The 22,040-nt window shown below is 54.0% G+C and overlaps 1 protein-coding gene across 4 annotated transcripts; it reads left to right on the top strand.

Moving 5' to 3' along the window:
- The first annotated feature begins 2,235 nt into the window (after positions 1-2,235).
- Positions 2,236-19,535, top strand: HHATL (hedgehog acyltransferase like). 4 transcript variants are annotated; one of them, XM_063417004.1, is made up of 12 exons: positions 2,236-2,705; positions 4,376-4,528; positions 5,027-5,094; positions 5,380-5,493; positions 6,663-6,857; positions 7,875-8,084; positions 11,340-11,511; positions 12,848-12,992; positions 13,338-13,373; positions 14,092-14,293; positions 16,222-16,363; positions 18,237-19,533. In XM_063417004.1, exons 2-12 carry the CDS (start codon positions 4,420-4,422, stop codon positions 18,359-18,361), a joined length of 1,518 nt encoding a protein of 505 aa, XP_063273074.1. In that variant the 5' UTR covers positions 2,236-2,705; positions 4,376-4,419; the 3' UTR covers positions 18,362-19,533. The 4 variants fall into 4 exon arrangements, with proteins under 4 accessions (XP_063273074.1, XP_063273087.1, XP_063273079.1 ...); XM_063417017.1 differs by lacking the exon at positions 2,236-2,705 and adding an exon at positions 2,722-4,224 and having other exon boundaries at positions 18,237-19,534; XM_063417009.1 differs by lacking the exon at positions 2,236-2,705 and adding an exon at positions 2,722-3,913.
- The last annotated feature ends 2,505 nt before the right edge of the window (positions 19,536-22,040 follow it).

Genomic DNA, 22,040 nt, shown 5'->3' with positions numbered 1-22,040 from the left:
CATAAACCTCTGCCTGCCACGGGCACCGGGAGGGCAAGGAACTGTGAGGAATTATGAGGAATTGTGAGGAACTCGGGGGAATTGTGAGGAATTGTGAGGAATTAGGAGGAATTGGGAGGAACTGGGAGGAATTGGGAGGGACTGGGAGGAATTGTGAGGAATTGTGAGGAATTGTGAGGAATTGTGAGGAATTGTGAGGAATTGTGAGGAATTGTGAAGAATTGTGAGGAATTGTGGGGAATTGTGGGGAACTGTGGGGAACTGTGGGGAACTGTGGGGAACTGTGGGGAACTGTGGGGAACTGTGAGAAACTGTGAGGAACTGGGAGGAATTGTGAAGAATTGTGAGGAACTAGGAGCAATTGGGAGGAATTGTGAAGAATTGTGAGGAACTGTGAGGAATTGGCAGGAACTGTGAGGAATTAGGAGGAATTGTGAGGAATTAGGAGGAATTGGGAGGAACTGGGAGGAATTGGGAGGAATTGGGAGGAACTGGGAGGAACTGGGAGGAACTGGGAGGAACTGGGAGGAATTGTAAGGAATTGGGAGGAATTGGGAGGAACTGGGAGGAACTGGGAGGAATTGTGAAGAATTGTGAGGAATTGTGAGGAATTGTGGGGAATTGTGGGGAACTGTGGGGAACTGTGGGGAACTGTGAGGAACTGGGAGGAATTGTGAAGAATTGTGAGGAACTAGGAGCAATTGGGAGGAATTGTGAAGAACTGTGAGGAATTGGCAGGAATTGTGAGGAATTGGGAGGAATTGTGAGGAATTAGGAGGAACTGGGAGGAACTGGGAGGAATTGGGAGGAACTGTGAGGAACTGGGAGGAACTGGGAGGAATTGGGAGGAACTGTGAGGAACTGGGAGGAATTGTAAGGAATTGGGAGGAACTGGGAGGAATTGGGAGGAATTGGGAGGAACTGTGGGGAACTGTGGGGAACTGTGAGGAACTGTGAGGAACTGGGAGGAATTGGGAGGAACTAGGAGCAATTGGGAGGAACTGTGAGGAATTGGCAGGAATTGGGAGCAATTGTGAGGAATTGGGAGGAATTGGGAGGAATGGTGAGGAATTGGGAGGAATGGTGAGGAATGGTGGGGAATTTTGAGGAATGGTGAGGAATTGGGAGGAATGGTGAGGAATTGGGAGGAATGGTGAGGAATTGGGAGGAATGGTGAGGAATGGGGAGGATTTGTGTCCCGTGCTTATCTGCACCCATCTCTCCTTACCAGGCCCCCAAGCAGTCAATTACTGTGAGGTCCTGGGCAGGGATGGAGCTGCAGCAGCAGGATCTGGGCTGGAGCTCCGGAGCATCCGAGGGGCTGAATCCTGCCCTGGCTGCTGCAGATTAAAACTCCTGGTGAGGTGCTGGAAATGTCACCACAGAGCCCTGGCCGGGGAGAGCCTCTCTCTGTGCACACCAAGTGAAAAACCTGCTAAAAAGCCTTTTTGTTGGCAGGGGATGATCCCAGGGCTGCAGGCTGCCCGGAGCACAGCATCTCACCCCAAAACAAACAAACCATGGAGGGATTGATAAAATCCAGGGCTCTCTGCCTTGTTTCTCTGTGCTGACCCCTCAGGCAGCCCGGAGATGCTCAGGGAGGTGGCCCAGGGTGAGCTGTGCCCGGACCTCACTTGGTGACAGATGTGGGCACAGGCCAGACCCTGAGGCTGTGCTGGCTTCTCCCCTTGGCTGAGCTGTGTTTGCCCACCCTCAAATAACAGAGGCCACAGCCCAACCCTGCCCCTTCCTCCCCATCCCCATCCCTGCTGGGGATGCTGGAAGCTGAGAGGGAGACCCCAAAGGTGTTTTGTAGAGATCCCAGGGTCGTTAAGGTTGGAAAAGAACCCTGAGATCATCGAATCCAAGTGCACTGAACCGTGTCTCCAAAGTACAACTATGTGATTTTTTGAACTCTTCAGGGATGGTGATTCCACCTCTTCCTTCACAGTCTGTTCCAGTGCCTGACAACACTTTCCGTGATTTTCAATAATATCCAACTTAAATCTCCTCTGGCACCTCTTGAGGACGCTTCCTCTTGTCCTGACCCTTCTTACCTGGGAGCAGGAGATGCTGCAGCCTCCGAGCCTCGCTTAGATTAGAACACTGCCCAAGCTGAGTGGGAATGACGCCTCCTTTTGGCTCCGTGCCTCAGTTTCCCCCATCCCCATGCAATGATATCTTCCCTAGGAAAGAGGTGATGGGGACAACCCCCTCCCTTGCAGGGCTAAAAGTGGGGAGGGAGCCGGTTGGGATGGGGAGGAAGGCTCCCTGGGAGGGAGGAAGGCTCCCTGGGAGGGAACCGGTCCCTGCCCGGGGCTGCCGTGCCCCGGAGCTCCCCGGGCCAGCTCCCCTGGCTCGGGGTGAGCTTTGGCAGCCAGCACGGGTCCTCTCAGCAGCTGCCGTGACAGACAGCTCCCGAGCCACCCCCCTCTGCAGTGCTGCTCTAAAATAAAAATACCTCCCGCCTGCTCCGCTCCACTCCCAGCCAAACTTCCTCCAGGGGCAAGGTGGGGGACGGCAGCCCAAAAATACCCGCGCCCCCCCGCCCCAAACCGGGCCGAGAGATGCTGTAGGGCAAACCAGCGGCCCCCAAACCCTGGGTAGCTGTCCCGTGTCCCTTTTTCCACCTCCCGCCCCCACCGCGGTGCCGGACGCTGGATCCCCGACCCTCGCCCGCCTCCCCCGCGGCCCCGGGGCTCAAGGTCAGTAGCGGGGGACGATGCGGGGCTGGGGGGGGACACTGCGGGTGTGACACGCTGCGGGTGTGACACGCTGCTGCTCCCGCACCCCCGGGGCTCCCTGTCACCTCTGCCTGTCCCCAGCGCCCGGCCGGGCTCCGGGGAGGGGAGCGGGGGGATGAGGATGATGAGGATGATGAGGATGATGAGGATGCTGCTGCCACTCGGAGCAGCCGGTGGGACACCCCCGAGCCTCACTGGGCAGCCCGGGAGCGATCGGGAGTCAAAATTGTCCCAGGGGTCCCCGCCAGCCCCCTCGCCCCCGCAGGGTTGGTCACCGCCTGCCGCCGGCTCCTTCGAGGGGTGGCCTCGTCCGCCCCCTCCCAAAAAAATAAAATTAAAAAAAAGAAAAAAAGAAAGAAAAAAAAAAGGCTTCGGAAAGCGTGGAGAGGAGGAAGAAAAGCTGAAAAGCTTTTTTTAAAGCTTTTTAAAAGCACCTCCGTGCGCACCCTGCCGCCGCAGGGGCACCGCAGCGCCCGCCCCGCACCAGGAGCGACCGCGGGGCCACCCCCGAATCCCTCCAGGGATGAACCCGGAATTCCCCCCGGGAAAAACGCGTTTGGTGCCCGCCGGGGGGAGATGGGGTCACCCCGCATCGCTGCCAAGGACCTCCTCCGCCCCCCTTAAAAACCTCGGCGACCAACCAAAAAATAAACCTTCAAAACGAAAACGATGATTTTAATACTATTTAGATTTTTATACGGGATTATTTTAATAACCGCAGGAGCTTTGCAGCGCGGAGGGTCACCAGAGCTGGGGGTGACCGCGGTGCCTTTTACGCCATAATCCCTTCAGCCTCTCAGGGATGGTGGCGGGTCGGGGGTGCCAGCGCGGGGGGACAATGTCCCTGTCCCTTGTCCCTGTCCCTTGTCCCTCATCCCGCCTGCTCCAGCCCCAGCCGCTCTCTGGCAGCTGCCGGACACGCAGTCGAGGAGGCTGAGGAGCTGCAAGGCACGTCGCGCCGAGGTTAATTAGTCTCGTCAGGAGTAATTAGCCCAGGGCTAATTGCGGGGCTGGGTGTCGCCATCACCCGAGCGCTGCTGATGCTGCCGGGGTCGGGGGCACTCAGCCGTGTCTGCGGGGTCCTAAAGGCTCCTGGCAGGGGAAATTTGGGATCACGGGGCTTTGGGAGCCCCCCAAGAGCCGGAGGTTGGGGAAAAGCCCAGCAGAAGGTAAGAGGGGAGCTGGGGACACCCATCACGGCCCCTCCACCAGTGGTGCTCTATCCTGGATGCCCTCCACGGATCCAGCTTGGAATTAGAGGCGGGGACATCGGAGACAGGCTGAGGAGCCGGGTCCTGGACAGCTGGCATCCTGGAGCAGCTCTGAACATCGGGACAGATGGGAGAGATGGGAAAGATGGGAGAGATGGGATAAGAGGGGACGAGCCCCTCGCCAGGAGCACCCGCCCCAAATCCCGGCTCCCGGTGGGGTTTGCAGGAACCTCTCTGCCCCCGGGTGGTGCCCCGGGGCTCAGCCCCAGGTGTGACCCTCTCCTCCTTCCCTCCAGCCTTCAGGGAAGCCCCCAAAGCAGAGCTGGGGAGGAGCAGCAGGGATTCGGGCTGTTTGAGGGGTGGGAGGGCAGGTGAGCTCTCACCCCGGGTTTTCCTCCCTCTGCTCTTTCCCTTTCCCAGGTGTGCATCCCTCCCTCCTTTGGCCGGGGCCGTGACCTCCCACCATGGGGGTGGTTAAGGCGATGCTCCCCAGCTACGAGCTGGGCTTTTATGCCCTGGTGGTGACCTGTGCTGTGCTCTACAGCGGCAGCGGCATCTTCGAGGCGTCCCGAGGTAACGCTCCCACCCTTCCCCCAGCGGGGACCACGGGTGCCAGCAGAAACCTGGCTTTAACTTCGGCAGAGAACAGCTTGGGAAGCCTTTTTAAAGGGATTTTTTTTTTCCTGGTTGTTTCAGGGCAAGAGTATGTGGGATGCCACAGGTCCCCAGGCAGTGCCACACCAGGCACCTACTCAGGACTTTTTTTGTTAGTTTGGTGGAGTTTTTTGTTTGTTTTTGGCTTTTCTGTGTGTTTGCTTGTTTATTTTTGTTCGTAAGCCCCCAAACCTGAAAACTTTGTGGGATCAGCCAGGGGATGTGTGATGAGAAAAAGGCTTTGCTGAAAACTCCTGCAGAAACCTGCGGTCGCTGTTTTGGTAATCAGACACTTTTGGGACGGGGCATTTGAGCCCTGATGGCTCATTATCAACACGAGGAAGGGTCTGGGCCTGGCCTGAACGTGGATCCAGTTCCCAGAGCTGTTTCTCTCCCGTAACTCTGGTTCTTTTGCAGACAGCATGAACAGAAAGGCCTTTCGGGATGGCATAAAGCCAGGCTGGCACTACTTTGGCAGGAAGATGGTGAGTGAGGAGGGCCTTGGGCTTTTCTAGCTACAGACAACCTGGCCAGTGGAGAAACAGAGCTGGTTTTCCTCCTACTGACACACTGTGAGGTCTGGGTGACTTGTATTACTCTTTCTAAAGTAATAGGGAAAATACCAGCCCTGCAGGGCTGTGGATGCTCCTCTGCCCAACCTCCTGGGGTTTTATGTCTGAGCCAAAGAGCCCTCGGGTGGAAAACGGGAAGAAAAAGCTTTGAAAGCCGTGGGGCTGGGGGCAGTAAAGTGCCTGGTGCTGTCCCTGCAGGACGTGGCTGATTTCGAGTGGGTGATGTGGTTCACCTCGTTCAGGAATGTCATCATCTTTGCCCTGTCAGGACACGTCCTCTTCGGCAAGATCTGCTCCATGACCGTGCCACAGGTGAGGCACAGGGACGGGGGGACACGAAATTAGACACCAAATAAAGGTGCAGAGCAGTTAGACACCAAATAAAGGTGCAGAGCAGTTAGACACGAAATAAAGGTGCCTGACTCTTGCAGGTAGAGGAAAATCAGAAGGCTTTATTACCAATTCATTCAGCCTTTTTTTAACATGTTGTGTCCACAGGTTGGACACCTCTCTCTGTTGGTTCAGTAACACAAACAACACCTGGGAGAGAGGTTGTTATGGGAAAGGAATATTGTTTACCCAGAAATGTTATGGGAAGGAAAAGTCATTTACACAAAGCTGCCTGGGGAAGGAGAAACTGCTGAAAACTTTCTCTTGGGAAAGACAGCAATTCTCAGGCTTCAGAAAATGGGACCCACACTCCAGGGGAGGCCTGGGGTCTGTGGAAGGGGTTTTGGGGGGATGTTCTGGGGTCTGTGGAAGGGGTTTTGGGGGGATGTTCTGGGGTCTGTGGAAGGGGTTTTGGGGGATGTTCTGGGGTCTGTGGAAGGGGTTTTGGGGCATGTTCTGGGGTCTGTGGAAGGGGTTTTGGGGGATGTTCTGGGGTCTGTGGAAGGGGTTTTGGGGGGATGTTCTGGGGTCTGTGGAAGGGGTTTTGGGGGATGTTCTGGGGTCTGTGGAAGGGGTTTTGGGGGATGTTCTGGGGTCTGTGGAAGGGGTTTTGGGGGGTGTTCTGGGGTCTGTGGAAGGGGTTTTGGGGGATGTTCTGGGGTCTGTGGAAGGGGTTTTGGGGGATGTTCTGGGGTCTGTGGAAGGGGTTTTGGGGGGATGTTCTGGGGTCTGTGGAAGGGGTTTTGGGGGATGTTCTGGGGTCTGTGGAAGGGGTTTTGGGGGATGTTCTGGGGTCTGTGGAAGGGGTTTTGGGGGGTGTTCTGGGGTCTGTGGAAGGGGTTTTGGGGGATGTTCTGGGGTCTGTGGAAGGGGTTTTGGGGGATGTTCTGGGGTCTGTGGAAGGGGTTTTGGGGGATGTTCTGGGGTCTGTGGAAGGGGTTTTGGGGGATGTTCTGGGGTCTGTGGAAGGGGTTTTGGGGGATGTTCTGGGGTCTGTGGAAGGGGTTTTGGGGGATGTTCTGGGGTCTGTGGAAGGGGTTTTGGGGATGTTCTGGGGCTCTCCCCACGCTGACTGAGCCGCTCTCTCGCAGCACCGGGCTGTGATGTACATGATCTACGGGGCCCTGGCCGTGCTGGGCACCATGGGGCTGCTCTACCTGATGATCATCCTGTCCCACTGCCTGCTCCTCTACTCGGTGGCCCTGGCCAAGCAGAAATGGCTCTGCTACGTGGCCGGGCTCTGCTGCCTCGCCTCCTTCAAGGTGGAGCCCTTTGGCTCGTGGCAGGTGGGTGCTGTCCTGGCCCTCCTCTCCAGCCCACTGGTGTCCATCTCCTTGGGGTCATCCCCAGGGAGGGCTCCAGGGTCTGGCCATTCCTCCTGGCTGCATCAGAGCTCCCACAGCATTGTAGAGGGAAGGGACTGTTGAGGTGTGAGCTTGGGAATAACCCCACAGTGCTTATGTCATGTTCTGGTGGCTTCATGCTGTTCCAGAACAAAGGGCCTCCGAGTCCTTCTTGCTGCCCAGGCAGCGATTTGTCAGCCTGTCGCTGCCCTGTGCCTCAGTTTCCCAGCTGTAACACACAGCTGGGGTGGATTCAGTGATGCCCATCCCTTAGCTCACAGCCTAGCTATGATTTTATCTCACTGGTGAGTGGAGAGAAGCCAGGAAAGACCTTATAAAAATATTCAGTCCCTCAGCAGGGCACTGTTGCCTCTCCCTGCCCCCAAAGTTGTGTTTCCTCCCTCTCCATCACTCCCATGCTGGCTCTGCTTCACTCCACGGGGACACCTGTGACAGGGTGACATTGCCACCCCTGACCAAAGCCTGTGTGACCAACAGCTGCATGGTGACATGGCCAAGAGGATCTACCACTTCCTGGCTGCTCCGGGCTGCAGGAGCCAGCTGGGAAATCGAGCCCCAGTTTCATCTTTCCAGCTCATTAACTTCAGAGACAATTGGTGTCAGAGCATAATTAGAGCTTTTCCTTGAACTGAAAACTAAACTGACAGAGGTCAGGGTTAGATGAGATGTTAGGAAAAAAAATTCCTTACTGTGAGGGTGGGGAAGCCCTGGCACAGGTGCCCAGAGCAGCTGTGGCTGCCCCTGGATCCCTGGCAGTGTCCAAGGCCAGGCTGGACAGGGCTTGGAGCAGCCTGGGACAGTGGAAGGTGTCCCTGCCATGGCAGGGGTGGCACTGGATGGGTTTTAATTCCCCCCAACCCATTCTCCGCTGCCCCACAGAGCAAGGCAGCACAGGAGGGACACCCCATTCCTGGGGATAACTCTCTGTTTCTTGTGCAGAGCGGGTTTGTGACGGGAGCCTTTGATCTCCAAGATGTTCTTTTCTACGGGGGCTGCACCTTCACCATCATGCGCTGCATGAGCTTCGCCCTCGAGAGCTCCGACAAGGAGGAGGGCATCTACTCCATCTTCGACCTCCTCAAGTACAACTTCTACCTCCCTTTCTTCTTCTTCGGGCCTGTCATGACCTTTGACCAGTTCCACGCCCAGGTGAGTGATCCTCAGGCCGGACTAGAGCAGGATTTCTCCCCCAAAAAATTTATTTGCTTGGGGTTAATGTCTACAAAAACCCCAGCTTGTGCCACAGTGAGGATGCATGTGGTTGTAGAACTTCTTGTGGTCACCTCTAGTCTTTGGCTGTGCGTTTTTTGTGGGGAAGGGCATAAACTGATGGATTTCTAACCTTCTTTTTGGCTTTTTTTAGCCATTTTCACTGACCAGTTCACAATGGAAGGTCTTGCTGTGATGTTCTTGCTCCCTGGGCATCTGCACTGCTCAGTGCCTCAGTTCCCTTGTGTTGTCACCCCAGCACCTTCACGGTGAGGGTCACACATGTGGTGACCCCCATGGGGCCTCTGCATGCTGTGACAGCAAGGACACTCCTGTCTCCCATTTCTGTCTCCCACTTCTGTCTGTCTCCCATTTCTATCTCCCACTTCTATCTCCCATTCCTATCCAGCTGCTTCACCCAGGGAGCAGGAGCTTCCAGGGATGGCTTGTGGGTCCTTAGATCAAGTTATTTCTCAGGAAATGAGTAAGATTGGGTGCAAGGCTGAGTTCCAGCAATGGGGGGCTCCATGAAATACCCTGCTGCCCCAAGTCTTTGCATGTTCCGCACAACCAAGGGAGCTTTTGGATGAGCAGACTGCAAACAGAACTGGAAAACAGCAGCAGCAGCCTGGGCTGGGACCTCTGAAGCTGTTCCACAGTCCAAGATCGAGGAAACCAGCAGTGCTGTGTCCCCCCTCACTCTTCCCACCTCAACCTTCTGCACCAAGGATCAGCCTTGGCCCCCAAAGCAAACTGGTGCTGCTGGCTGGGGGAGGTGTTTGCTCAGCAGTGATGCTGTGGAGGATTCCTGCCACCACCCCCAGTTCCTTTTGCAGAAGAACAGCTACACTGAGTTTTCAGACCCAAACTGATGCCTGGGTACAAGAATGTTCTGGAAAAACTTTTGTGAATTCAGAAGAAAAACCAGCTCAGGGCAGAGGAGAGCAGCCAGAGCCTCACAGTGAGGAGAAGACTGATGACCCACCAGCCCAGCACCTTCTCTCACGTGTGGGGCTGGTTCTGGTTGCCTGAGGGTCTGCCCTGGGGTGTTTCCTCCAGGATGAGCCATGATCCCAGTCCTGCTCTTTGCCTGCTCTTCACTTGTGGGATTAACAACTTCATGGTGCCTCCTAAAAGGAACAAAAAACCTCGGGTCTTACTGGATTTATTAAAAATCATTTTTAGAGCATTCCACCCTGAAGATCAAAAGGTCAGCTCTGGTGTCCCTGTCAGGGATGCAACCAGGTCCCCACGAATGGGGACGTGACACTCCTCCTGTCCCCAACACCTGAGCTCCCACTGCTCCTGCAGAGCTGGATCCAGGGGGAATGTTATTCCCTGCTCCTTTGCACAACCCCAAACCAGGATGTCTAAAGCCACTTAATGAGCAACCCCCCTCTCTGCTGCTTCCCACGCTCACCCCAAAGGCACAAGGATTAAGTCCCCTGCCCTGGCCAGGGGTCCTGGCTTGGCCTGGCCACCACTGCCATCTCCTGGCTACATCCCCCCTGCACTGTGGAGCTGCTCCTGGCTGCAGAGGTGAACTCTTAATTGCCCAAGAGCAATTAGGGCAGGAAGCAGATAGAATCCTTCCCCAGGGTGGGATGGCTGGCCCAGTTGGAGATTGGATCTGTCCCTTTGGATCCTACTGGCCCTACAACCTGGTGGAGCTCTTGCATCCCTGTGTGAGATGGGAACTCAGCTGTGCCTGGGCTTGGCCAGCCAAATTTGGGTGGAGAACCATCCTTCTTACTGAGATCAAGGGAACAAATCCCCTTCTCTAGGGTTGGCAGTGTGGGGGACACAGCCCTGATCCCAAGGGCACAGTGGCCAGGTGCTGGCACCACACAGTGGTGTGAGTATGAGAGGAAACAATCTTGAGTTGTACCAGGGAAGGCTTAGACAGGATATTAGGAATAATTTCTCCAAGGAAATGGTTGTTAAGCATTGGAACAGACTATCCAGGGCTGTGGTAGAGTCACCATCCCTGGAGATGTGTAGATGTGGCTCTTGGGGACAGGGTTTAGTGATGGGCTTGGCAGTGCTGGGTTAATGGTTGGACTCGATGATCTTCAGGGATTTTTCCAGCCTAAACCGTTCTGTGATTCCACGGAAGGAGGGTTCTGTGTCCTCCCACACGTCTCCATGCCAGACCCTGTCCTCCCTCAGCTCAGGGTCCAGTGACCTCTTTGTATCTTCAAAGCACCTGGTACTTAACAGACACACACACAAAAATCTGGCAAAGGCTTTAATTCCCAGGAATCATCTGGATTTGACAACAGGGCTGGTGAGGCAGCCTGTGGATTATGCAGGGAGAGCTCCCACCTCTCGCAGGGAATAAAGAGGAAGTAATAAACATAAGAGGATTTTGAATGCAGCAGCAATTTTACGGCGATGCGGGGAAGCAAGGACACGGCTCTGCCCTGTGTAATCCTGAGAGCTCGCCCTGGTGATGTTTGTGTGACAACCACCAGAGATGTGACAGCTCCTGGAGGCAAACCCCAGCCCCTGCTCGTGCAAGACTCAGCAGGGATGAAATCCCCCTCAGTCAGGACCCTCTGATTCAGGATGGCCCCTCCAGCAAGTCCCCCTCTCGTGTGCAGCAGGGGTCTGCAGCAGAAGCCTCAGACACCATCAGCTCTCCTCCTCCTCCTCCCACATGACCCTGGACAAAACACACCAGGCCCTGGCAGAGCTGTCAGGCTGGGATTCCCACCCTGGAATCCACCCTGGAGATGTGATGGGTGCAAACATTTGCTTCCTCCTAGTGCCTTTTGGAAGGGGTCATCCTTAGGCAAAGTTGATTTTCTGGGCACGGAATGAGTGTGAAACCCTGGGATCTCCCTGGTCAGAGAGGATTTCACCCCACCTGGAGTCCCTGAGTGCAGCCAGGCCTTTGTCTGACCACATGCCTGCTCTGCTGGGAGATCCCAGGATGCTGCAGTGGGGACATCTCTGCTGTCCTCAGCACTGCTGGGGGTGGGACATGTCCTGTTCCTTGTGGATGTGCTCACCTGAGCCAGCCCTTGGGTCCTCCTCAGCCAGCAGAAATTTGGGCCACGCACTCCATGGTGTGATTTCCGAAGGAGAATGATGAATCCATCCCTGTTTGGACCTTTCCCATCCTTCTGGATGAAGGAGCAATGCCCGTCCTGTCCCCGGGCTCAGCCCTGCTGTGCTCTGTCCCTCCTGCAGGTGAGCACCCGAGAGCTGCGGTGCAAGGACGACGAGATGAGGAACATCCGTGTCCACGCCCTGCTCCACGTGGGGGCCATCGTGGCTGTGGACATCTTCTTCCACTTCTTCTACATCCTCACCCTCCCTTCCGACCTGAAGTTCGTGAACCGCCTCTCGGACTGGTCCCTGGGTGAGTGGCCGTGCTTGGGCACGTTCACCCCCCTGTGCTCAGCTCCGAGGCAGTGTTGAGGGATCCAGACCTCCACCCACCCCCCTTGAGAGGCTGTGGGGATGCCTGTGCTGGACAGGTTTGAGTAAAAACCCCTCATCCTCCCTCTGGCCAGAGCTGGGGCTGGGCAGCCCTGGAAAGCAGCACATGGTGCTGGTCTGGGCTTTTCACAGTGTGAATTGTTTGGTTTGGGGTTAGGAAACTGAGCACCAAGAGGTTTTTGTTGCCTGTGGACTGGAATTGGGCTCAGCACCTCTAAAAATCAGCAGGACACAGCAAACCACGTGCAACAACGCAAGGCCTGATTGCATGTAAAGAGAGTTGTGCACAGAGTGGGAGAGGTGCCCAGAGAGGTTATGAGCTGCCCCTAAAGTGTCATATTCAACACTTAGGTGGACAATGTCTAGGGCACTGTAATCTCTACCTAAAGTTGTGTGTTCTCCAAGCATGGCTGGACTAGAGACCTCCAGAAGGCAAATTCCCAGGATAAGGGATGGAAGCAGCCCTGGCCTTCAGCTGGCAGCTGGATGGAGGATTCCAGATGATCAAATCCATGTCTGATGGCAACATTCCAGGCACCACCGCCCAGCAGAGGCCAGGCAGGGGCTGGAGGAGCCTCAGCCTCTCCAGAGTGGCAGCTTGAGGCCAGGATAAAATCCTAAAGCAGCTGGAGTGGCACTAACATGGATTTAGGGTGTCCCAAGAGCCCTGGATAGAGGGATCCCATGTTACTCAGAGGGAGCTGAGTTCTTCTGACTGTGCTGGCCACTCCTGCCTGGCCCACAGTGGGAGCATCCCTTAATCTGGGAGCTGATCCCACCAAGGCAGGGGCATTTTAGCAGCTCTTTGCAGAGGCATTTGAAATCTTTAGTAGCTGTCCCTTGCAGGGTTTGTTTCCCAGTGTCAGACACCTCTTTAAGCCAGAGGTTCTGACCGTGGCTCTGCCAGGGACAGAGTATAATATATAATAGACATTATATCCATGGCCAGAGGGAGCTGGGGTGGGGAGAATTTTGATGGAGGTGCCAATAAAACCTCAGAGGCCAGACCTGAGAACTGTGCTGAGCTCATCACAGCTTAACAAGCCTCAGAGAGAAGCCACAAGGATGGAATAAATCTACAAACAGAATTTCTTGGGCTACTACGACCAATAAGCACCTTGCTCCCTAATACCCTGAGAAGAAATTGTCCTTTGGTTGGAGCCTTTTTAAAATATTATTTTAAAAGATTTGCTCTGCAGAAATCCTGATGCATTCCGTGTTCCCTTTTCCCCGTTTGACTCCCATTTTTGCTCCAGCTGGCCTGGCCTACTCCAATTTGGTGTATGACTGGGTGAAAGCTGCTGTCATGTTTGGGGTCACCAACACCATCGCCAGACTGGACCACCTGGAGCCCCCCCAGCCCCCCAAATGCATCACCATGCTCTACATCTTCGCTGAAACGTGAGTACCCCACGAGCAGGAACAAAGAGTGTTGGAGCTGGAGAGGACCTGAGAGGAGGGGGGGACACCTGGGCTGTCTGGGCAGCTGGTCTGTGAACTGGAGATCACCTGAAACCATTGTGTAAACCTGGCCAGAACCCAGGGAAATATTCTGAGGTGGGCAGAAATAGGTAAGGAGAAAAGTTAAACCGTATCTCTGGTGGCCTCTGTCCAAGGAAGGAGCCTGGAGGATTTCTGTGAGCAAGGCCCAAGATGTGCCTTGCCAGGGGATTGGGTGTTTTCTCTTTTTCAACAGGTTTTTATTGTCATTGTGTGTTTTAATGTGTTCTTATCATCTTATTTCAGGCATTTTGACAGAGGGATTAATGACTGGCTGTGCAAGTAAGTGACACCTCTGGTCTGGGTCAGGGTCTTCCCTCCCACCCCAGAGCAGTGAAGCCTCACATGCTGTTCATCCCAAACCTGGGGTGTCCTCTGCTCTGGATAAATCCCACTGATTGCTCTCTTTAGCCCCAAACCTGTTGAATTAATTGCACAAAGAGCAGCAGCCCCCTCCTCCAAAGCTGGGAATAAAGGAGTGCTGTCCCAAAATCCCTTTGAGGCTGGTGGGTTTAGCAGTCCCTCAGAGGAGGAAGAGCCAGCTTTATATTCCTCCAGGAGGAAAGGGGAACTGAGTACTGCAGCTCCATCTGCATCTTCCCCAGCCCTTCACCTCCCCTCATCCCTGAGCTCACACCAGCAAACCTCTGCTGAGGAGGGTGGTGGCTGCTTTGGGATAAAATCCTGAGCACCAGCAAGTCTGAGAGAGCCTCCAGCTCTAAGTTTTACCTGATGGAGGGGGAAAGTGGATATTTTGTCCTTGAGTATTTACAGGACACAAGTCACAAGTGGTTTGGGCTCAGCAAAAATCAAAAGTTTATTGCAGAACGACCAAAAAGTTTAAAGCAAAAAGTTTATTGCCAGAATGAGTCATCCAGAACATCCTCCCTGTTTTCCTGGGATGTTCTGGACCGGCCTGTCTGTGAGGAGCTTAGGAAAAGAAACTGCAGAGGGCTCTCCTGGACTGCAGGGAGCCCCAACCACCTCCCCTGGCTTTTAGGTACGTGTATGACCACATTGGGGAGAGCCACGACAGCGTCCTGAAGGAGCTGGTGGCCAGCACTGCCACCTTTGCTGTCACCACGCTGTGGCTGGGGCCCTGCCAGCTCGTTTACATCTGGTCCCTCGCCAACTGCTTCGGCCTCAACTTCGAGCTCTGGGTGCAGAAGTTCTTCCAGCTGGGGCCCTTTGCCAAGCTGGAGGTGAGGAGCTGGGCTGCACAGGGGCTGGGGACAGCTGGAGGGGGCTGGGGACAGCTGGAGGGGGCTGGGGACAGCTCTGGTGCTGGGGAATGTCCGGGAGTGGAGGGAGCTCATGCTGGTTTGTAGAGGGGGCAGATTTTTGGCTGGGGCTGGAGAGCAGGATCCCTGAGGATGCTGTGAAGCTCCATGGCTTGGCCTCCTGAGTGGAGACCTGAAGCTCTTTCCTGTGGCCTTTAAAATCATGGAATCATTAAGGCTGGAAAAGGCCATGAGGTCCAGCTGTCTACCAGCACCACCACCACGTTCACCACTAAACCACATCCTCACGTGCCATATCCATGTTTTCCTGAACGTTTCCAGGGATGGTGACATCCCTGGACAATCCTTGGGATTGGCTACTGAGCTGTGCAAAGGAAGAACAGCTCCGGTGCTCTGTGTCCCTTCATTTTATGCACTTTGTCACCCACCCAGAGCAAACAAACTCCTGCCCCTGTGATGCTTCACAGGAAATTTAGGTTGGGGTGGAAATTCCAGAGGGAAAACAGAGGTCCAAGAGAAGCAGGAATGTGTCTCCAGTGAGGCATCAAAGTGCCACAGATGGGCACGAAATATGAGATCTGTCCTTGGGAATACATCTATGCATATGGAGAATTCTGTGATCCAATAGGGAAGTGTTTATGTATTTCCTTATGGGAATAATTTGTTCTTGTTCTCCAAAGCATCTTGGCATTCTCTGTGGTTTTGATCTGATTTGTTTTAAAAGCAAGTTTTTGGATGCTAGAACAAATTATTTTTAAAAGCTTAGTGTCCTGTCTCTGTTTGGGACCAAGGTGTCTCAGGGACATACTGGAAAAAAAAATCTTTAAAACTTCCTTTAAAACTGGAAACAATTATGTTCCTTATTTCTTTTTCCCAGTTTAAAGCCTGGAGGTCTTAAATTAGTTAAATAAAGATCTATTTTGAATAAAAGCCGTGGAGAGCAATCCTCCTGTTTGCTCTCCTTGTTGAACTCCTCCTAATCAGATTAAGGCTCTCACAGGCAGTGAAATCTCCTTCCCTGAGGCATCACAATTGCCAGCACTAAGTGGCCTGGGGATTCACCGTGCTCTTTGAAGGCTGCCATAAACTCCTTCCCTGCTCCTCTCACAGCAGCTGATCCTGGTGATTATGTGCCAGTGACAATTCCACTCTGCTGCTGCTGTCATTCGTTTTGAACTTTTTTTTTTTTTTTTAATTCCTAAGAAACTATTTTTACCAGTACCCAGGAGTGATTTGCATGTAGGGCTAATAATAATCCTGAGCTACAACAGATTCCTCTGCCTTGAGGAGTGGCTTGCCCTAGGCAAGAGGTGGAGAAAGCAGGACTCAACCATTTCATTTTAAAGAGGCTCTGAGAGAGCTGGAGAAGGACTCGTGACAAGGATGTGGAGGGACAGGACAAGGAGTAATAAATTTAAACTGGTGGAGGGCAGGGTTAGATGAGATTGTGGGAAGGAATTCTTCCCTGTGAGGGTGGTGGGGCCCTGGCAAGGAGAAGCTGTGGCTGCCCCTGGATCCCTAGAAGTGTCCAAGGCCAGGCTGGATGGGGCTTGGAGCACCCAGGGAGAGTGGGAGGTGTCCCTGCTCCTGACAGGGGATGGAATGGATGATCCTTAAGATCCCTTCCAACCCAAACCCTTCCACATGTCTGTGACTTTACAATTATCATGAAACTCTAATATCTTGCCCCTACCCATGGGTCCCAGCCCAGAGTCCCTGAAGAGCAGGGCAGCTTTGCCTTCTCCTTTTATTTCTTCATTCCAGAGGCACTGAAAGCTGCTCTGAGTTTTGCCTCCTCTCTGGGATCCCAGCAGGAGTGTGCTGGAGCTGCACCAGTCACTCCTTTTCCTTACAGACCCCTTTTCCCTCTGCTGCTCTCTCCTCCACAGGCCAAGCTCTCAGGGGCCATGTCTCGGCGGATCAGGGCAGCTTTTGGGGCTGTGAACTTCTGGGCCATCGTCCTCTACAACATCCTGGCCCTCAACAGCCTGGAGTTTGCCCTGCTGGTGACCAAGAGGCTCCTGGTGATGGGTAAGGTGCTGCCAGCCTTCCCCATTGACACACCCCTGGCTTAGTGGGGGGACAGCAGCTGAGGATGGGGATTTTGAGTCCTTTTTGGGTCCAAAGTGCCCTGGCCACTGGTTTGTGGTGTGGCAGCTCCAAATGTCCTTAACTCTTAAGGTGCAAAAGGTGCGGGCAGAGTTTTCTTCACCCCAATGCTCCTCACTGGGTGCTCTGGGGTGGCAGCTGCCTTCCAGGTGTGCTTGCACAGCTCCTGGCACAGCCTGGCACTGCTTGAGCCTCCCTGGAGCTCTGCAGAGGTCACGTTCACCTCATCAGGCAGGTCTGGGTGAGAAAAGGATTGACTCATCCTGCCTCATGTCCTCTGCTCCAGCAGACGTTCCTGCATCGCCCCGAGGGCGACAGGTACAAATCCTCACCCTGCAGTGTGTACACTTCTGGTCAGTGCTTTGTGGCACTGTTTTGAAGCCCTCCTGAGCTGCCCAGGGTATAATTAGCCATCAGGAGCCGTTGTCCTGCAGCCCTCTCCGGGCTGGGGCTGGCACAGGGAATGGATAATGTCACACTCGGTGTGCCAGGAGTGCCAGCCCGCTGAGCTCGCTGCCTTTTGCTGGTTCATTATTCATTGCAGAGCTCCTGTTTTAGCAGGGACAGACCCTGGATCCACCCCTCTGCTGTGGATACCAGATCTGTGATTGCAAACACCCTTCTGGAGAGGAGGGAGAGCTCCAGGCTCTGTCACTGACGTAGGTGACAAAAATATGTATTTTCCTGGGTGGACACGGTGTCCCCACTCAGTGCAGGACAAGGCTGGGGTTGATCCTCAGCATCAGTGGGGCCCAAAGCTTCCAGAAGGTCACAGTGATGAGTCCATGACCATGATTTCTGAACTTGGGGAGCAGAAGGGTTTTTGGGGGTAAGAGGAGCTCAAAGCCCCTCCAGCACGTCCCCACGTTGGCTGCAGCCCATGGTGCCTTGGTGGGCTCAGGAAAATCTTAATCTAAAATCCAGTCCTGAGGATTTCCCTCCTCTCCCAGTGAAGCTGCAGGGCTGGATCTGTGATGAAAGATGTCACTGGCCACCCTGAGCCTGTGAGACCTCCCAAACCCACCTGAGGGGCAGCTGTGCTGGTGAGGAATTGGTGTCACCAACAGGACAGGACAGAACCAGTCTGGGCTTGCTCAAAAACCCAGAAGGCAGCTGCTGCAGTGTCACCTACAAAGACACCTTTAGCTAGCCAGGGGCTGCAAGAGGTGGGGTTGAGTATGTGAGGACAGCCTGGACTTGCCTGGAGCTCTGGAGAGTTCTCAGTGAGTGAGAGCTGCCTTTTACAGAGGGTAGCTCTTCTTCAGGAATCCTCTGTCGGTGAAGCTTTCGGACTAATGGTGAAGAAGAGAGTCGGTTCTGGTGGGGAAGTTCAAAACAGAGTTTTATTGTAGCTTACAGGCTTCCAAATTCAGCAACAGCCCCGCCAGAACTGCCCAACCACCCCGTTCCCCTAGGTTTTATCTGGGAGAGGGGAGATGGGAAGGGGCAGGAGACTCACCAGTCAGGTAGGGGAGGGATGGGGGGTCTCAAGGGAAGAAGGACACCTGGATAGCAAATACTCTCCAAAAGGTGAAGGGCATCTTTTAAATCAGCCATTCACTCAACACTCCTTAGGAATTTCTCCAGGATAAGGGGAAGGTCTCTTTTTTGGTGACAGCTAGTGCTCTGGAGATTGGCAAGGATCTGGGTGGGGAGAGGAGGAAGGATTGACACAGCTTGGAGGAGGAACCCAGAGGAAGGACCAGGGGTTCAGGGATAAACCACAAAACTACACTGCAACAGCGAAGGGCTGGCCTGGTTGTTTTTGGGTGACCGTGTCTCCCTCCCTCCCCAGGTTTCCCTGTGAGCACCTTGTCCATCTGGTTCATCACCTACTGCGGGGTGCAGCTCATCAAGGAGCGCGAGCGCGTCCTGGCCCTCGAGGAGGAGCAAAAGGCTGACAAGGCAAAGGTGGAGTAGGGGAGGCACCACAGGCTTGTCCTGGAGCCTCGTCTCCCTCCCAGCCCCTGCTGCTGCCAGCCCAGCCACCGACCAGGGCTCCCCAAGCCCTCCTGACACTCGGACTGCTGTAGCTCATCCACGTAGAAGCCACCTGGAAGGCACAGATCCCCCCTTGCTGCAGGGAAGATTTTCCATCAGGCACAGCGGGTGTTTCACAGTCTCCCTGGGCGTGGCAGGATGCTGAGGCAGCTCCCAGGACAGTTCTTTCGTGCCAGAGCTGTCCCCATTGTGTTTCTGACCCTCTGATGTTGTGCAGAGATCCAGAGATTCCACCCCCTGCTTCCCACAGCTCTTGGTCCACCAGCACTGGGCTCCCCCTCTCCCAGAGGAGACTCTCCAGATCCCATGGCTGGAATTTTTAGGGCCCTGCACTGCTGGATCTGAGACTGATGCGGCCACCACGACCACCCCCTGTGACACCTGTCCTGGGACTGAAGCCAAACCCCACCTCAGTTTTTTTATGTGCCATGGACACAGGTCTGAGCTCACATTCCTGCCCACGGCTGAGGGACAGGACGTGCTGTAGCCAAGCCTTGCTCATCTCCATCCCTCTCCTCAGCTGCCTTTGGTGTGCACAGCCCACAGCTGTAGGGCTGAGTGAGCACACGGGAGAACAGTCAAAGGAGAAATAACCCCAGATGAAGGGCAGGGGCTGGGTGGTGGAGGGAAAGCCCATGGGAGACTCCTTGGAGAGTGAGACTTTGGGAGTGTGTGAAACACAGTGCCTTGGGGGAAAGGTGGGTTTGGAACAGAAAAATAGCTCTGGCTCTCTTGCACTTTAGAGTAACTCTCAGTGGCCTTATGTCTGAGTTGTGAGGCTGTGTGGGGAGGGCAGGATCCACACCCCTGTGCAACAGGGGTCGAGAGGCTTGCTGCATCCCTGGGGATGAGCAGGATGGGCTCCCAGCCAGCTTGCAGCTCTGCCAAAGCAATTTGTGGAGTACCTGATAAATGTCACTTGTTTATGTAGCCAATAAATGTTGGATAACTCCGGCACCTGCTGCTCATCCCTGTCACGCTGCTGGGCTGCAGGTGACATCCCCAGAGCTGAGAGGACAAGGATCTGTTTGCAGGTCCTCACCTGGCCCCCAAAGAGTGACACAAGACATTTTTGACTTCAGCAGGAGCCCACTCTGGTGTCATCACCAGACTGAAGGTTGTGCTGCAGCTGGATTCACACTCACCTTTGTTTTGACTCTGCTTTTGTACGTATCTTGAGCCTGTGGCCAGCAAACTGTCACCCATGTGAGTTTGGGGTAAGAAACCAAGTTGGTTTTATTTTTGGGAGCCTGACCAGCAGTGCTGGGAGTAAGAGCAGATATTGTGCCTTGGTGGCATCTTGTCACATCCCTTTTTGACACATCTGTCACTGCTGGATTTTTCATGGGTGTTTCTTGGCATCTCCATTATTTCAGATTTATTTTTTTTTGTCAAACCAGCTCTGCCACCGTTGCTTCCTGCAGGGTTAAATTCATCCCTTCCCCTCCCTAGGGGTGTCCTTGCTCAGGTGGCAGCACCCCGGGGTGGCTGTCACTGTGGTGGCTCAGCTCAGGCCTGTGGCTGCCTGGGAGGACAGAGTCACCTCCCAGTGCCCAAGTGGGTGACTCACATGGCCAAGCCCAGTGACTCTGCACTGCCCTCCTGACTTGGATACTCCAGGAGAGAAAATAGCCCATTCACTAAGGGTCTATATTTACCCAGCAGCTGCATCTGCTGAAGCTGCCAGAAGGAGCTAATCTTAGACACCAACCCAGCCAGTGCTCTGTTAGAGACAGTTCATGGGAGAATTTGGGCTTTGCCCTCCTTTTCCAGGAGTTATCCCTTCAGCTTTTGCTGCTCTGATGAGCCCAGGAGGTCTGGTGGGCCAGGAGCACCCTGGTGCTGTCCCAGGCAACTCAGCCTTGCACAGGACACCCTCAGCCTCACTGAATGCCTCTGTAGGATGGGATTTATCCACTGCTCATCCCTCTGGAAAAGAGCATCTCATCTGCTCTGGTTATTGCCTGCCCCTTCATATAACTCTGCCAAGAAGCCAAGAAAAGCAATTTTTTATTGTAATTACAAATCCCAGTTAATAGCCCTACACTGGATGCTTTCTTGTTCAGCCTGACGTGGCTAAAATTCCTTCATCCATCCTTTTTGTTCCAACATTTTTTATGGATGGGAGTGATCCTGCAATGCTGCATCCCTTTAGGATGTGTCTGTGTCTCCTCACTGTCGTGGTTTAATCCCACGAGTTTCTCACTCAGTCACTCCCCGTCACCCCATAAGGAGGAGAATCAGAAAGAAAAGGTAAACAGGTAAATCTGTTGAGATAAGAACAGTTTAACATTTAAAACAAAACATAATGATGATAATAATAATGCCAATAAGAGGAGAAACAGCAACAGAACCCAAGAGAAACAATTGATGCAGAACACAATTGCTCATCAGCCACTGACTGATGCCCAGCCTGAATCCCAAACAGCAAATTGGTTCCCCCCTGGGTAATTTCCACAGCTGTATCCTGGGAATGATGTTCTGTGGTATGGAATATCCCTCTGGCCAGTTCAGGTCAGCCCTCCTGGCCACGCTGCTGCCCAGCTTTTGGAGCAGCTCCTCACTGGCAGAGTGTGAGACGTGGGAAATCCTTGACTCGGGGTGAGAACGACTCAGCAAGAGCCAAAACATGGGTGAGTTATCAACCCTATCCTCATCCTAAACCAGGAAAACCACAGCACTGTAGGAGGAAAATTAACTCTCCCATTCAAAGCCAGGACATCCACCCTCTCCCATGTCCTGGGGGATTATTGCCCACTGGGGACACACTCAGTGACTGCTCATTGGAAATCCCTGGCTGTGGCTGTGTCAGGTCCAAGCCTTGGAGCTGCTCCAGCTGCTGGGCAAAGCCATGGAGCCCCCAGGGCAGGATTGGGACCAGCACAGCGCCCTTTCCCTGGGTGGGCCACCAACCTGGGAGATGCCAGAGACCCACCAGGTCCCAGAGCTGCTCTAAAGGATGGGCTGTAGCTGCGTTTTAGCAGTGGCACCTCATGGGGTGGGGCGTGAGGAGGCAAAACTCAGATGGCAGCACAACGAAAAGGAAAACAACGCAGAGCTCAAGGGAGATTAGAGGCAGAGGGAGGGGGGAAATCCCAGCTGGTGGCACAACAACACAGGATTAAACCTGGGATGGCACAGAACTAATGCAGAGGGAGCAGAGGGGAGGGTGGGGGTTTCCAGATGTCAGGGAGCAAAGACTCCTGAAGTTAGACCCAGTTCAAAGATCAGCACTCAGGGCTTGATCCCGTCACAGATGAGCAGCACAGAAGAGATTATGATGTGAGCTCTGAAAACAGCTTGTGATTATTCCCCTGCTATATTGGTACTTCCCAGATGCTGCTGGAACCACACCAGCACAGAAGGGCTTCATACTGGTGTAGCTCCTTCCCTCTTCTGGAGATAACCATCATGGCAATTTTTATAGATACATCCCTACCAGAGTAAGGGGTTATGTGGCTTCAAATACACCAAGAATAATGGCTAATATTTTTTCACAGACTTAATTAAATCGTTAATTAAATCTGTGCCATCGCTGAGTGTCAGACAGCCCAGGGGGTCCACAGTAAGAGATAAAACAGATTCATGCACAAGTTTT

Source organism: Prinia subflava, chromosome 1 (assembly GCF_021018805.1).
Source record: "Prinia subflava isolate CZ2003 ecotype Zambia chromosome 1, Cam_Psub_1.2, whole genome shotgun sequence".
Taxonomy (NCBI): Eukaryota; Metazoa; Chordata; class Aves; order Passeriformes; family Cisticolidae; genus Prinia; species Prinia subflava.
Note: the sequence above shows the minus strand (reverse complement) of the source record. Positions and strands in the feature narration are given on the sequence as shown.

Bases quoted from the DNA above. Each gene is read 5' to 3' on its own strand.
- HHATL (XM_063417017.1), top strand. From the start codon at position 4,420: ATGGGGGTGGTTAAGGCGATGCTCCCCAGCTACGAGCTGGGCTTTTAT. The intron at 5,095-5,379 runs GTGAGTGAGGAG...CTGTCCCTGCAG, and splicing joins ACTACTTTGGCAGGAAGATG to GACGTGGCTGATTTCGAGTG. The intron at 13,374-14,091 runs GTAAGTGACACC...CCTGGCTTTTAG, and splicing joins ATTAATGACTGGCTGTGCAA to GTACGTGTATGACCACATTG.